The following is a 14846-nucleotide window of genomic DNA, read 5'->3' on the forward strand; positions in this document are numbered from 1 at the left end:
ACCAACTCACACTATACCCAACAATTAACTCAAAGTGGATAAAAGACTTAAATGTACGACGGGAAACCATAAAAATCTTAGGAGAATCCATGGGCAGTAAAATATGAGACATATCTCATAGCAATATCTTTACCGACACATCTCTTAAGACAATGGAAACTAAGGAGAAAATAAACAAGTGGGACGACATCAAAATAAAAAGCTTCTGCACTGCAAAAGAAACCATCAACAAAACAACAAGAGAGCCCACTGCATGGGAGAACATATTTGCCAATGTTATCTCTGATAAGGGTTTAATCTCCAAAATTTACAGGGAACTCATACAACTTAATAAAAGAAAGATAAACAATCCAGCAAAACAATGGGCAAAGGACCTAAATAGATACTTTTCGAAAGTGGACATACACAAGGTCAAGAGACATATGAAAACATGCTCAAAGTCACTAATCATCTGAGAGATGCAAATCAAAACAACAATGAGGTACCATCTCACACTCCTGTCAGAATGGCTATCATCAACAAATCAACAAACAAGTGCTGGCAAGGATGTGGAGAAAAAGGAACCCTCTTGCACTGCTGGTGGGAATGCAGACTGGTGCAGCCACTGTGAAGAACAGTATGGAGTTTCCTCAAAAAGTTAAAAATGGAACTCCCATTTCACCCAGTGATGCCACTTCTGGGAATATATCCCAAGAAACCAGAAACACTAATCAGAAAAGACATATGCACCCCTATGTTCATAGCAGCAGAATTTATAATAGCTAAGATTTCAAAACAGCCTAAGTGCCCATCAGCCCATGAATGGATTAAAAAGCTGTGGTACATCTACACAATGGAATACTAAGCTGCTGTAAAAAAGAAAGAACTCTTACCATTTGCAACAGCATGGACGGACCTGGAGAACATTATGCTAAGAAAAATAATCCAGTTGGAGAAAGATAAATATCACATGATCTCACTCATTTGTGGAATATAATGAACAACTGATGAACAAAAATAGATACAGAGACACAGAAGCATCGAACAGACAGGAAGTCTGTTGTGGTCTCAGGAGCAGTCCAGGTGAAGGAGGCAGCCTGACACATAGGAGTGATGGCCTATGGTTGTCACATGTCATTGATGCCTGCTCAGGATCCTGTCCCACTTCTTTGGCAAAGTACCTTGATTTCACTTTGAAGAACCAGCCTGCTCACTTTCAGTTCATGAGGATATGGTGGTGCTAGTAATTCCAGGTATAGAAACACACCCAGGCTGGCCAATCACCCAAAACTTAGAGGGAAGTCAGGGGAAGGCAGGCGTGGTAAGAGATCAACCAAAGGACTTGTGTGCATGCATATAAGTATAACCAATGGACACAGACAGTAGGGGAATAAAGGCATGTGCTAGGGGGCAGGGGTGGGCGGGGAGAAGTCAATGAGGGGGAAAGGAGACATATGTAATACTTTCAACAATAAAGAATTAAAAAGAAAGAGAGAGATATAGGATTCTTTGAAACTTCTGCCATCATGTTCCCTGGAATTTGACTGTAATGGCAGGAGCCCCAGCAGCCATGTTGGACCATGACGATGAGGCCCCTAAACTTAGTGATGGAGCTGGAATATACCTGGTTATTCATGAAGACAGGAATTTTTGTTTTATTCACATTTCTATTCCCCAGCACCTAGAAGAATATGTGGCACATAGTAGGATGAATAAATACATGTTCAATGGGTAAATTTGGTGTCTCTACCCTAACAAATACCCCACCTCATAAAGTCAGATAATATTAGAACTTTGGTGTTGGAAGACCTTCACTCAAACCATTTGCTTAAATCATCCAGTGACAGAGACACATTTTTTCCAAGGAGATCTGAGTTCTAGAGACCATATTTCCTTAATTCTAAGACAAATTTTCCCTTTGCACTTTAAGACTTTCCAAATCAAAACAGATCTTATAATCAATGTATATATTTAATAGAGTTTTCTCCTCCCTCAAACAGTTGCCTTATAATCAATAGCTAATTCAACATAAGGAAATACACTTGATAGACAATTCTGTAGCATTGGACTCTTCGTGGAACCTCAATAGCTGAAATGAGTTAAAGTTTGGGTAATTCAGAAATCTGGGCTTGGAGAAACCTGTCCATAAAAAGGCAGAGGAAGAAATGTCAACTGACTCAGGATCTTGAATGAAAATCCACAGGACAAACAGGGAGCAGCATAGGCCCTGGAGCCGGCACACCCAGGCTGACTCCTGGTTCTCCCCCTTCAGCTATGTGACTTCAGCTGCCCACACCTCCATGTTCTCATTTGCAAAACAGGCAGGAAAAAGTACCTGTCATCCGGCGGATATAAGCAAATGTGTTAATGAGCCGTGGTCAACACCCCATATAGACACAGTCAGTAAAAGCTTGGCTAGGACTTCTTTGCCATGCATTTTAATTCCTGCACTCGCACCCTTTGAACATCTCAGCATCTCACAACTAGTGGAAACTGAAGTGATTTTCTAGGAAGCCCAAACTCTTAGAATGTTGCTATGCTCTGTCTTTCTTTCCTAGAGGAAAATACAAAAGAAACAATTAACTCACAGTGTGCGCCCTCCCTGAAATAACAGGCACAAAGAAGTTAATGGGCAACAGCTCAGTGGACAAGGTCTGTCAGCGATATGTGCTAAGAATTTCATTCTGCGAGTCTGCAGGGGAAGCATGCTCCCACGGCAAGTATTTCTGTTAACCAGAACAAAACTTCAAAGTAATTAAGCAAAAAGTAGTTGAAATCAAAATGAACTTGGGCACTCATTCAAGGGTGACAACACCACTGTGCATCAGAATGACACGTTTAGCCATTCACAACATCCAGCAATTTAAAATTAATATTTTAAAAATTATTACGTTATAGAGGACATTCTTATGAAGTATGAATCACAAGGGGTGATTATCATTTCACTATTATCTGCTTTACAAAGTAGAAATTTAAACGTTTTTAGCATGATGCCATTTTAAAGACATAATTATATATGTATATACTTTGTTCATAGAAATTATCTATCATTTTAAAGAGATAAGTAATTAAACTGTTTTAATGACATACAGCATGAAAAAAATCTATAAAAGTAAACTCGATGCAGCAAAAACAGCACAAGAAATCTGAAATCATTTTAATAGTTTCTATAAGATCTTTTAAGATATACCTACTGAAAATGAACTTTAGCCACATTTAAATTTGTGGGAATTTTCTTTCAAGAATCAGATTCTCAAAATAGTTCAGCTACATTTAGTATTTTTCCATTATTCTTGCCGTCTTTAAACACTTTCACAAGCTGCTGAACATAATGCTTTCCTGACTTAATCAGAGCCTCTCTCATGACCCAGGAACGCTCAGTAAATAATTATTAAGCCCAGAGGTGGCTTTTGCATAAGTTGATTTGCCTGAATGCCTATTCACCCAGGAACACAGCTCTTAGTATTATTTGCAAATCTTATCACCTAACATTGAAAGTAAATGTTAAAGAAGGTGGGGAGAGGTATCATCCATTTAGTATTTCTCCGTCTTAGTACTTTTTTTTTTGAAACTGACTATTTCAGAATTTGTTCTACATGTATATGCCCAGCAGATGATTCTGATGTTTGGATGTTTTGTTTTTCTCTCAAAGAGAAAATAATCAATATATAGAAATGCAAATGATATGTTTATTAATGCAACTGTTACCATTCCAGTCAGGAGTGAAAAAGAAGAAAAACCCAAGTGTCTGCAAAGGGACAGTTCTAACAAATGTTACTATTAAGCACACTTTTTTTCCTGAGAAAATCCTTTCCAATTCCTAACAAGCCAGACTACAGTCTACCTTGTAATCATAAATCAAGCCCTGTTCGGAGATTTTTGCAAGCAGTCATTTTTGAGAATTACTAATTTAATACCAGCATTCAATTTTAAACAGAAAGGCAAAAAGGCTAGCATTCTGATTCCCCCTACTTTCTCTCTTCTCCTTGTCATGCCCACCTACAGGCACAGTGCAAGCTGAATAAAACCACAAGGAACAGTTCCAGTGTTTTCACTCCCAATAAAACCTTCCCTTTCTCTGGCCTTCCCCTTAAAACAAAAATAACTCCTGCTAAGTGGTCCCTGGATTATGTCCAGAATAAGACTTCACTTACAGATGCAAGCTCTCAAAGGCACAGGGCATGAACATCTGAACTCTCAGCGCCTCCATCTTTTTCCTTTAAGGTGTTCTGCAAGCCCTTGGCGAAGAGTGAAAGTCAAAGTTAGTCCTGGCACTGGCTGTGTCACTAGGGGTGGCTCCTGATAAGGCCCTAGAAACTCCAATCCAAACACAGCTCCTGCTAAAAGGTGCCTGGTGTCTGTCTACAACAGCAGACCTGTTTAATCCAGTACCTACTGTACCTGCAGGACAAAAGTGCTGCCTCACACAGCACAGGGCTCTGCAAGGACCCAGGCGGCCAGGCCGGCGCGGGCCCACTCAACCCTCTGGAGTGCAGGGACTGCTGAGGCTTGCGGTGCTGACCATGCTTAGAGGACAAGAAAGGAGAGATAAATTCACATAGCAGAGAGTTTTAACACTTTACAGAGTCACAGAATCCAGGCAAGCTGGGGGGCTGCTGAGCCCCTTCTTGGCTGAGGGATCTCCAGCATCCACTCATCACACACCACTGGCTGTCCTGCCCTGCCCCTGTGAGCAGGCACTTTTGGAACCAGAGCTCGCTCAAGGCACATGCTCTCCTGCTGGCAGCAGTCCTTACCCTCAGACCCCAAGAACCCAAGAAGGTGGCCCTTGCCCAGTCCTGGGGGAGTCAGAGGCAAGCTGCTTCGTATTGTGGGTACCACCTTTCAGGACATGCACATCTTTAGGCCATAAATCGGTGTGTTCTTAGACTGTTGTGCAATTAAATTCTAAACATACTTGATTACAAGAAAAAAAAACACAGAAACACATGTTCTTAAAAGACACTAAAGGCCAACATGAAAACAGCAATATTATCAAGTGCTAATGCTGCTCCTGTGGACTCGCACAGCAGAGATGCCTGCAGTGATGAAAACAGGATCTTTCTCCCCACACATAACTCAAAGGTCAGAACAAAGGCGTCTGGCAGTGCCAGCTGTGACCCTGGGCAAGTTCCCTTACCTCTCTGCCTAAGAGTTTGTCCCAGTAAATGGCTGGAAAACAATGCAGTCTCTATAAGCTATAATCAATCTCAAATTCCATAGTGTAATGAAATTATCTTCCTAAAACTTCCCTTTTATAATCAGAAACATCCAGCCAGGAGTCTCAAACAAGCTATTTCCAGCTTTTTTTATTTTGTTCATTTTTCATTCATTCATTCTTTCTTTAGTATATACTTCTGGATCACCGACTATGTCAGGCACAGTATAAATTCTTGGGGTTCATAGTGCAGTGGGACACATATAAGTAACCACACACATGACATGTAATGACTACTCCAGGGAGCTGGACAAGCCTCCGAGGCACGGGTCAGGAAAGGCTTCCCTTAAGGCAGGACCTGGGCTGACATCTGAGTGGAGGAGTGTCCTGAGAAGGGGTAACAACATGGCAGAAGCCCTCAGGTGGGAAGTTGGAAGGAAGACCCATGTGCCTGACGGGCACAGAGCGCAGAAAAGGCGGGCACCCCTGAGATCAAAGCCGTGCCTGCCCGAGCTTGTAGGACCTGGTGGCCAAAAAAGGGGAGTTGGTTTTGATCCAAGATGAGAAGGAACACTGCCACGTTATAAACAGGGGAGCCATGGGCTCAGATCTGAGTCTTTAGAAAGGCCCCTCTGGCTACTGTATTGAGAACCAAATGAAGAAGGGGCAAGACTGGCCATTGCCGGTCCTGGTGGGAGGCAGACAGCTCACGGGAGGAGGGCAGGAGGCAGGAAGGGGTGCACAGAGAGCAGATTACTATAAAATTAAAGACCAATAACTAGGAAGAGGGGAGGGGTGAGGAACCCCCTCCTGCCTCTGGCATGAAACGGCAGGAAAATGAACAACGCAGTTCTGGTGTCAACATATCCAGGTTGAAACGCCACCCTTACAGATCCCAGGACATTACAGGTGCAGATTACTGCATTTCTGTGCCTGGATTCTTCACCAGAGGAAGGGAGAGGCAATCCACCGGTTCCGGTTAGAGACAGAGGCGACAGCACATGCCAGGCAACCGGCATGGTCTCTGACACACAGCAAAGCGCTCCGTTGAAAAATGGCTCTCACGTGTGGTCAGGCCTGTTATCCCAGACCCCCTTTCCCAGAAACAGGGCAAGTGTGAGATCAAGGGAAATGGAGAGCACAGGGATTACCATATCAGGACATTAGGGGGTTGCTTTTAAAAAGCTGAGCTGGCCTCTCTCCCCCTTGGGCACTATTTGTAACTGCATAAAGTTACAAGGTACCAGGTACATTTTAGAACTGAAACCCTGATGTATTACACGCTTACACACAGAATAAGTCTGTGCCCTGCACAGGCTCTCAGTGTAGACCATGAAACCACCAGCAGGAACTCCACTCCTCCAGGGAGGGGCCTACGATGGTGCCAATGCTCTCTGGCATGTTCACACAATGACATTGCCTGCTTTTTATCCTGAGCAACCCACCACCCCAAGAAAGCTATCCATTGACCATTTATATTACATTTAAGTACAATTACTTCTGAGGTGCCTATGTCCTACTTATGAACGATATTCTGGAAAGATCTTACTGCACCTGTGCTCCACAGGAATCTGCATGGACACAGCAAGGCAATGTCCACCAGCAAACGCACTGAAGCGAGACTTCAGTGTGCACATCTGCCACCACCCACACAATTCTTGAAGTGGTGCACACCCTCCCCCACAGGATGAGACTGCTCCCCAAGTGGTCACCCCATTACTCTGCAGATGTCCTCTGAGCAGCAGAAGCCACACGGTCTGGTTTCCATTGTATCCCTGACAGTCCATGGTTGGTGTTGACTAAATACCTTTAAAATGAATTACTCTATAATACGTAAGCAACTCTCTTGTACACATTTTCACTATCCACATGAGTATCCTAAGTGCATATCTAATCTAATAAAAGAGAAACATGGTAATTGGCATACGACCGCTACCCTTCCCATTGTTTAATCAGGGAAATATGCAAATTAACTGAGAGCCAAGATGGTGGCCGCCAGCCAGGCAGCTTGAAACTAACATGAGGCTTGCTTGCTTCAGTGACGGAGGACTCCAACGTTCCCCGCCTGCCGCCGCAGGCCTCTGAGCTGCAACTCTAAGCAACTATGTAACAAATATAAAAGCTAAACAAAACCCCAGAAACCTGCTTTAGTCCCGGGCTTCAGCCAGCAGGATCACAACATTGTAAGCAAAGGCCAGAAACCTACTTTCAGCAGCGGAGGCCTAAGAGCTGGAGCCAAGCCTCAAAGCTAAAGCTGGCCCAGAATAAAAAATAAAAATAAATAAAAAAAGGAGTGGTTGGGAGCTTCAGTCACCCCCAGTCTGAAAACAGCCCTCAGCCCCTCACCCAGACTGGCCAGGCACCCCAGTGGGGACCCCCACCCTGATCCAGGACACCCTTCAGGGCAAACCAGCCGGCACCCACCCGTGCACCAGGCCTCTACCCTATATAGTAAATGGGTAATATGCCTCCCAGCACCAGGATCAGTGGAGCCACGAGGCCTCCCGGCACTGGGATCAGCGTGACAGGGGGCAGTGCCCAAACCCCCTGATTGCCCTGTGGCTCTGTGTGTGACAGGGGGCAGGCCCACAACCTCCCTATCCACCCTGCTCTGTTCGTGACAGGGGAAGGCACCCCAACTCCCTGATCAGCCCTGCTCTGTGCCTGATAGAGGGGAGCTCCCCAACCCACTGATCGCCCTGCGGCTCTGTGTGTGACAGAGTGTGGCGCCCCAACCCCCTGATCGGCCCTGCTCTGTTTGTGACAGGGTGCGGTGCCCCAACCCCCAAACCCCCCCCCCCCCGCCACGGGCCCTGCTCTGTGTGTGACAGGGTAGAGCCATAACCTCCCCGTCGGCCCTGACCTGAGTGTGAGAGTGGTGGCGCTCCAACCCCCTGATGGGCCCTGCTCTGTGGGTGATAGAGGGCGGCGCCCCAACCCCCTGATGGGCCCTGCTCTGTGTGTTACAGGGTGCGGCGCCCCCAACCCCCCCCCCCCACCCCCCACGGGCCCTGCTCTGTGTGTGACGGGTTAGAGCCATAACCTCCCCATCGGCCCTGCCCTGAGTGTGAGAGTGGTGGTGCCCCAACCTCCTGATCGGCCCTGCTCTGTGGGTGATAGAGGGCGGCGCCCCAATCCCCTGATGGGCCCTGCTCTGTGCGTGACAGGGGGCAGCGCCCCAACCCCCTGATTGACCCTGCTCTGTGCGTGACAGGGTACAGAGCCCCAACCCCCTTGATGGGCCCTGCTCTGTGAGTGACAAGGGGCAGTGCCCCAACCCCCTGATTGGCCCAGCTCTGTGCGTGACAGGGGGTGGCGCCGCAACCTCCCCATTGACCCTGCCTTAAGTGTGACGGGACGGTGCCCCTACCCCCCAATCGGCCCTACCCTGAGCGTGACTGAGGGTGGCATCACAACCTCCCGATCACCCTGCTCTGTGCGTGACAGGGGGCGGTGCCCCAACTCCCCAATTGACCCTGCTCTGAGCCCAACCAGGGGCTACACCTAGGGATTGGGCCTGCCCTCTGCCACCCGGGAGCAGGCCTAAGCCAGCAGGTCGTTATCTCCCGAGGGGTCCCAGACTGCGAGAGGGCACAGGCCGGGCTGAGGGACCCCCCTCCCCCCCGAGTGCACAAATTTTTGTGCACCGGGCCTCTAGTATCTATATATATAAAAAGCTAATATGCTAAGTGTCCTTCCAACAGGTAGCTACGATGCGCACTGACCTCCTGGGGGCAGATGCTCAACGCAGGAGCTGCCGAGCTGCAGTGACTTGGCAGCGGTGGTTCTTGGGTGACGCACCCGGAAACCAGAGAGGACGGAGTCCAATCCCTCATGTGGCCGCGAGATTCCACCTTCGGCCGTGGGTTATGTTGTTGCTGGACACTGTTGCCCCGAATATGGTTTACTGCACACTTGCATTTGAGTTCCACGCCCTGTACAACAGCAACTTTGCAGAGTGCCCTCTTGCACTCTGGGACCCCTCGGGGGATGTCAGAGAGCAGGTTTTGGCGCGATCCCTGCAGGCCAGGTGGAGGGATCCTACCTGCTGGAGGGACCCCGCTCACTCCGCCTATGCCCTTTGAGTCATGGCACCACCCCCAGATGCGGCTGGCAGGGGAGGGACTGCGGGAGGTCGGTTCCAGGGTGTGTCCGGCCGGTCTTATTCAGTCCCACCCCGACGGACACCTTCTAATTAATTTCCTTTCAATGTGCACGAATCCGTACACTGGGTCACTAGTAAATGTATATTTGTACGCGCGCACACACACACACACACACACACACACACACTAGGTTAATACACAAATCCTAATTTAAACACAAACTAAAACATGATGGTAAAGAAAAAGGAATATTTTAAAAAATGAAACACTGAATGCAAAGTGGAAATATTACCTGTATTATAATGCATTTCAAATTTTAATTACTATTCTTTGCCCCGAATTCCAGCAAATCAACTAGAGTTGGCAGAATTTTTACTGGCCTTTTAAAGATGGCCTTGACTGAAATGGAACCTAAAACTATCAATCATCCTAGAGAGAGCCAGCTTTTTCTTTGGATATAAAATTTGGGCCTCAGAATCGTTTTGGAGGAAAAACTCAGTCACGGTGTCGAATGGGTTAGAGAAGAGATGAGGCGACTTGTTATCCTTTCCAAAACTCTGCTGGAGGAAAGTAGAAACACTGCTTCATCACAGTCGGGATTCCTCTTATTTTATTTGGGTATCGAACGCTTTACTGCCCCAATGCACACAGTCTTCTTCTATCTTTCCTTCTGACAGCCACTGCCCTTCTTGGTGAGCTCACACCTCCGCACTGCCTCAAGCAGCCAGCACTGAGGGCTTGCTCCGCGCAGGCACTATAAGGACCCAGGGACCAGCTCCTCCTCACAGCAGAGGAAGCATCACCAGGTCTCACGGGTCTCCACTACGGACGGCTCCCAAACCTGTAGTCCTACAGAAGCAGCTGGGACCCCTCTCCCCACACCACCCCCTTAAAATGAACTCAAGAGCATTTAAAAGCCTAAATGTCAGGGATTTTTCCTGAAACAAAAAGGGACATGGTTTGGAATTCTGGGATTTTTTTTAAAGATTTCTTAATAAAAGTCTAATGCAGCGGTTTTCAACCTGTGGGTCTCGACCCCACAGGGGTCGCCTAAGACCATCCTGCATATCAGATGTTTACATTATGATTCATAACAGTAGCAAAATTACAGTTATGAAGTAGCAACGAAAATAATTTTATGGTTGGGGGGTCACCACAACATGAGGAACTGTATTAAAGGGTCGCGGCATTAGGAAGGTTGAGAACCACTGGTAATGTAAAGTCAGGCCTGAGAACCAGTAATATATAATGTAACATAATGCCCCTAATTATACACAATATATTATTTGTAGACAGCTCTCTAAGGGTGGCAGTAAAACCTTCAAGAATGTAAGCTCCCTTTCTTTGTTGAATAAAGAAGTCTTTACTGGTACAGTTTGATTCTTTAAAGTGTCCACGTGGAATTACTATGGATGTCTTTTGACTGTGCAGTGAAAGCCTTCCTATGAGGGGAGGAAGAGTACCATGACACGGTTAGAAAGCCCCAGGAGTCCTCGCTCCACACCAACCCCTCTCCGCGCACGGCACTAAGCTCACGTGCTGGGGATAGCGAGATGCCACGGAACAGCCTGACTCCAGCACCCATGGTGCTCCAGCTATGAGGACACTGTTCTCAGTGCTGCAGGGAAGACAACAGTGAGGGTGTGAGAGGGTCGGCTTTCAAGGGGCTCCCACCAGAGAACCCCAACCCCCAGGCTCAGACCTGTCACGGATAGAGTGCGATGAGGGGCTACTTCCCAGGGCCACTCCTTCATCTTCCAGGTAAGGGCTCACAGGGTTACACTTCTTCCCCAGGGAGTCTTCCCTGCACATCTTACCTGAAGCAGAAACACCCACTTCTGTTCTGTGCTTTCTCAGCAAATGCATCTTTCTTTTATGGCACTTAATCCAACTGGTAATCATTTTATTTGTTTAATTGTCTTTTATCCTTGAGAGCAGGGTCCTTTGTATTTATTTCATTCTCAGTGACTGGCATATAGTATAAGTGCTCAATAAATATTTGACGGATGGGAGGACAGGAGGGAGAGAGGGAAGGAGGGAGGGAGAGAAATGATCAGGCATAAATGAGACACACAATTGTATACTCTTTGAAGCCTTGTAGTTGCTGAACACAACTAACTTTCCATAAAGTACTGGGATACAAAGTTACAAGGAATGGATTTAGCAGTCCTAATTTGACACTCTTACAGCAGTGCCTAAAGGACATTTAATGACTACCTAGTTGTAGAAGTAACTGTTCAGTATACTCAATCACCTTCATCTCTTCCATCCCGTTTCTATTTTTTTCTACCACCAAGAACAAGTCTCTCAGTAGCAATGATGGTACTCGCTGTAGCTGGCACAAAACAGATGTCCTTTAGGTCTTAAAGGAAAATGCAGACAAGACCAAAAGGATCCCAGATAAACCGACTGAAGCTCATGCAACATTATTAAAGAACTATTCAGATGTTTGCACAAACATCCAAAGGGAAAAATTAATGTTTTTTTAAAAATTGTTTGGAAAAATTTGTCCTAAGAATAAAAGTATAATCTACAAAGAGGTATCTCAAATTCCCTCTGAAGTAATTTTTTAAGCAACTGAAGGGAGAAATGCATGAAATAATTGGTTGGACTTTCTTTTAATATAACAATCAATACAACAGATTAATGTCCTATCTTGAACTCCCTGATATTCTCTCTTAAGGTTCACTTTGAAAGAAACATTTGTTCCTCATTAAAGGAATATTTGGAGGCTGTTTCTTATCTATAAAAGGCAACAGAGTGTTTGCAATAAGCAGATCACAACCTATAATATAAACAAAATTCATGACACAGCACGAAGGTGGAGAGGGAACCACTGAGGAGATCAGGCCATTTTGAAGGTAAATTCTTCAAATGACAAATTTAGTAAAACTGCAACTTACTTTAGGTAAATAAACAGGAGAAGATGATGTTGCTGCCACTGTGGGGGGCAAAGTTATTCACAATATGATTTCACAATAAATAATATCTTCTACTTCAATACTTTAAATTTGTGGAGTATTTCTCTCCATTTAGTAATCATCTCCTAACTCACTTAAAAATAAAAATGTGTTGCCCTGGCCAGTTTGGCTCAGTGGATAGAGCGTTGGCCTGCGGACTAAAGGGTCCCGGGTCTGATTCCGGCCAAGGCCACATGCCTGGGTTGCGGGCTCGATCCCCAGTAGGGGGCATGCAGGAGGCAGCTGATCAATGGTTCTCTCTCATCACTGGTGTTTCTATCTCTCTCTATCCCTCTCCCTTCCTCTCTAAAACTATCCATTTAAAAAAAAAATAAAAATGTGGACCTCTCTTTCACTGTAGTGTCTTTTAAAAATTAATTAAAGATTAAAAAAAGCAACGGAACCTTGACCACCAACTTACACCATACACAAAGATAAACTCAAAATGGATAAAGAATTTAAATGTAAGACAGGAAACCATAAAAACCTTAGAGCAAACCACAGACAGCAAAATATCAGACATTTGTTGTAGCAATATCTTTACCAATACAGCTCCTAGGACAATGGAAATTAAGGAGAAAATAAACAAATGGGACTACATCAAAATAAAAAGCTTCTGCACTGCAAAAGAAACCATCAACAGAACAAGAAAACCCACTGCATGGAAGAACATATTTGCCAATGTTATCTCCGATAAGGGTTTAATCTCCAAAATTTACAGGGAACTCATACAACTTAACAAGAGGAAGATAATCCAACCAAACAATGGGCAAAGGACCTAAATAGACACTTTTCGAAAGAGAACATACAAAAGACCAAGAGACATATGAAAACATGCTCAAAGTCACTAATCATCTGAGAGATGCAAATCAAAACAAGAATGAGGTACCATCTCACACTGTCAGAATGGCTATCATCAACAAATCAACAAATAACAAGTGCTGGTGAGGATGTGGAGAAAAGGGAACCCTCCTGCACTGCTGGTAGGACTGCAGACTGGTGCAGCCACTGTGGAGAACAGTATGGAGTTTCCTCAAACAGTTAAAAATGGAACTGCCATTTGACCCAGTGATGCCACCTCTAGGACTATATCCCAAGAAATCAGAAACACCAATCAGAAAGGACATATGCACCCTTATGTATCTAGCAATACAATTTACAATACCTAAGATTTGGAAACAGCCTAAGTGCCCACCAGCAAATGAATGGATTAAAAAACTGTGGTGCATCTACACAATGGAATACTACGCTGCTGTAAAAAAAAAAATATTACCATTTGCAACAGCATGCATGGGTATGGGGAGCACTATGCTAAGCGAAATAAGCCAACTGGAGAAAGATAAATACCACATGATCTCACCTATTTGTGGAATATAGTGAACAACATAAACCGATGAACAAAAATAGATCCAAGACAGGGAAGCATTGAACTGACTGTCAAATCTCACATGGAAGCCGAGGGGGGAGGGAGGGGGTAAAACGTTAACCAAAGGACTTGTATGCATGCATATAAGCATTACCAATAGACACAGTCACTAGGGGGTGAGGGCATGTGCTGGGGGGTGGAAGTGGCCAGAGAGAGGTCAATGGAGGAAAAAAATTATATTGTAATAGCTATGTATGGGCCGGGGGGGAAGGGGGTACTTGAAATATTAGGGAAGGGGTCCTCAAACTACGGCCCACAGGCCACATGCAAATACAAATATTGTATTTGTTCCTGTTTTGTTTTTTTACTTCAAAATAAGATATGTGCAGTGTGCATAGGAATTTGTTCATAGTTTTTTTTTAAATTATAGTCCAGTCTTCCAACAGTCTGAGGGACAGTGAACTGGCCCCCTGTTTAAAAAGTTTGAGGGCCCCTGTATTAGGGGACCACTCTGTAAAGTATATGATTGTCTAAGCACTATGTTGTGCACCTGAAACTAATACAGAATAATATTGAATGTGAGCTATAATGGAAAAAAAAGAAGAAGAAAATGAGCATGCAGGATGTCTGCCATCCTCTGAAGAGTGTTGAGGTTGAAGTAGGAGCATATGCCACCATTACCATCACATCATTTCTCTTCTTCCAAGCAAGAGTCAAGACATTAAGATGTGTTAAAGCAGCATGATGCTCAGTGATTGGAAGTGGCCTCCACGGGCCACCTTAGCTCAGGGTCTGGATGCTAAGGAAGGTGACCCCATCTTCCCAAGTTTCCATCTCTGAATGAGATACCCAGGCATGAGTAGCTCAAAGGACCACCCAAATCCTTCATGGTCCCAGGAGGAGCTGGAAAGGGGATGAAAATGAAGGGAAGGGATACTGTGTCAGCTAGGCTTCCTAGTAAATTAAATATTTGTTTCCAAAATTAAACATTTGTTTTCAAAAACTAAAGGCAGAGACAGATGGTTTCTCATGGACAAACATGCTATGGTGGAGATGGTACGAAGTCAACAGATGGAGATATGGAAACTCCAACTTGGAGAAGACATGGTAAGGATCCAGGACAGTGGTTTCAACCTGTGGGCAGCAAACCTCTGAATGGTCCAGTATTTCACAAACAAATGAACAGCTGATCTGTCTCTCCCACAGAGAGAAACTTAGCCCCATTTTTCATCAGCAGACAGCCTAGTGTGGTGAGAGAATATGGACTCACACATGCA

General features: G+C 45.1%; 1 protein-coding gene across 8 annotated transcripts in view; it reads right to left on the reverse strand.

The window, feature by feature from the left end:
• Positions 1–14846, reverse strand: part of MITF (melanocyte inducing transcription factor) — a 250391-nt gene that overhangs the window by 97980 nt on the left and 137565 nt on the right. For 2 of the 8 annotated variants that reach the window (XM_059662989.1, XM_059662988.1), the window contains exon 2: positions 4134–4217. The exons of the other annotated variants lie outside the window; for them this stretch is intronic. In XM_059662989.1, the coding sequence (XP_059518972.1) occupies positions 4134–4189 (56 nt within the window). In that variant the 5' untranslated portion in view covers positions 4190–4217. The remainder of the gene's footprint in view (positions 1–4133; positions 4218–14846) is intronic. 8 annotated transcript variants of the gene reach the window in all.

This window comes from Myotis daubentonii, chromosome 14 (genome assembly GCF_963259705.1).
Source record: "Myotis daubentonii chromosome 14, mMyoDau2.1, whole genome shotgun sequence".
NCBI classification, from domain to species: domain Eukaryota; kingdom Metazoa; phylum Chordata; class Mammalia; order Chiroptera; family Vespertilionidae; genus Myotis; species Myotis daubentonii.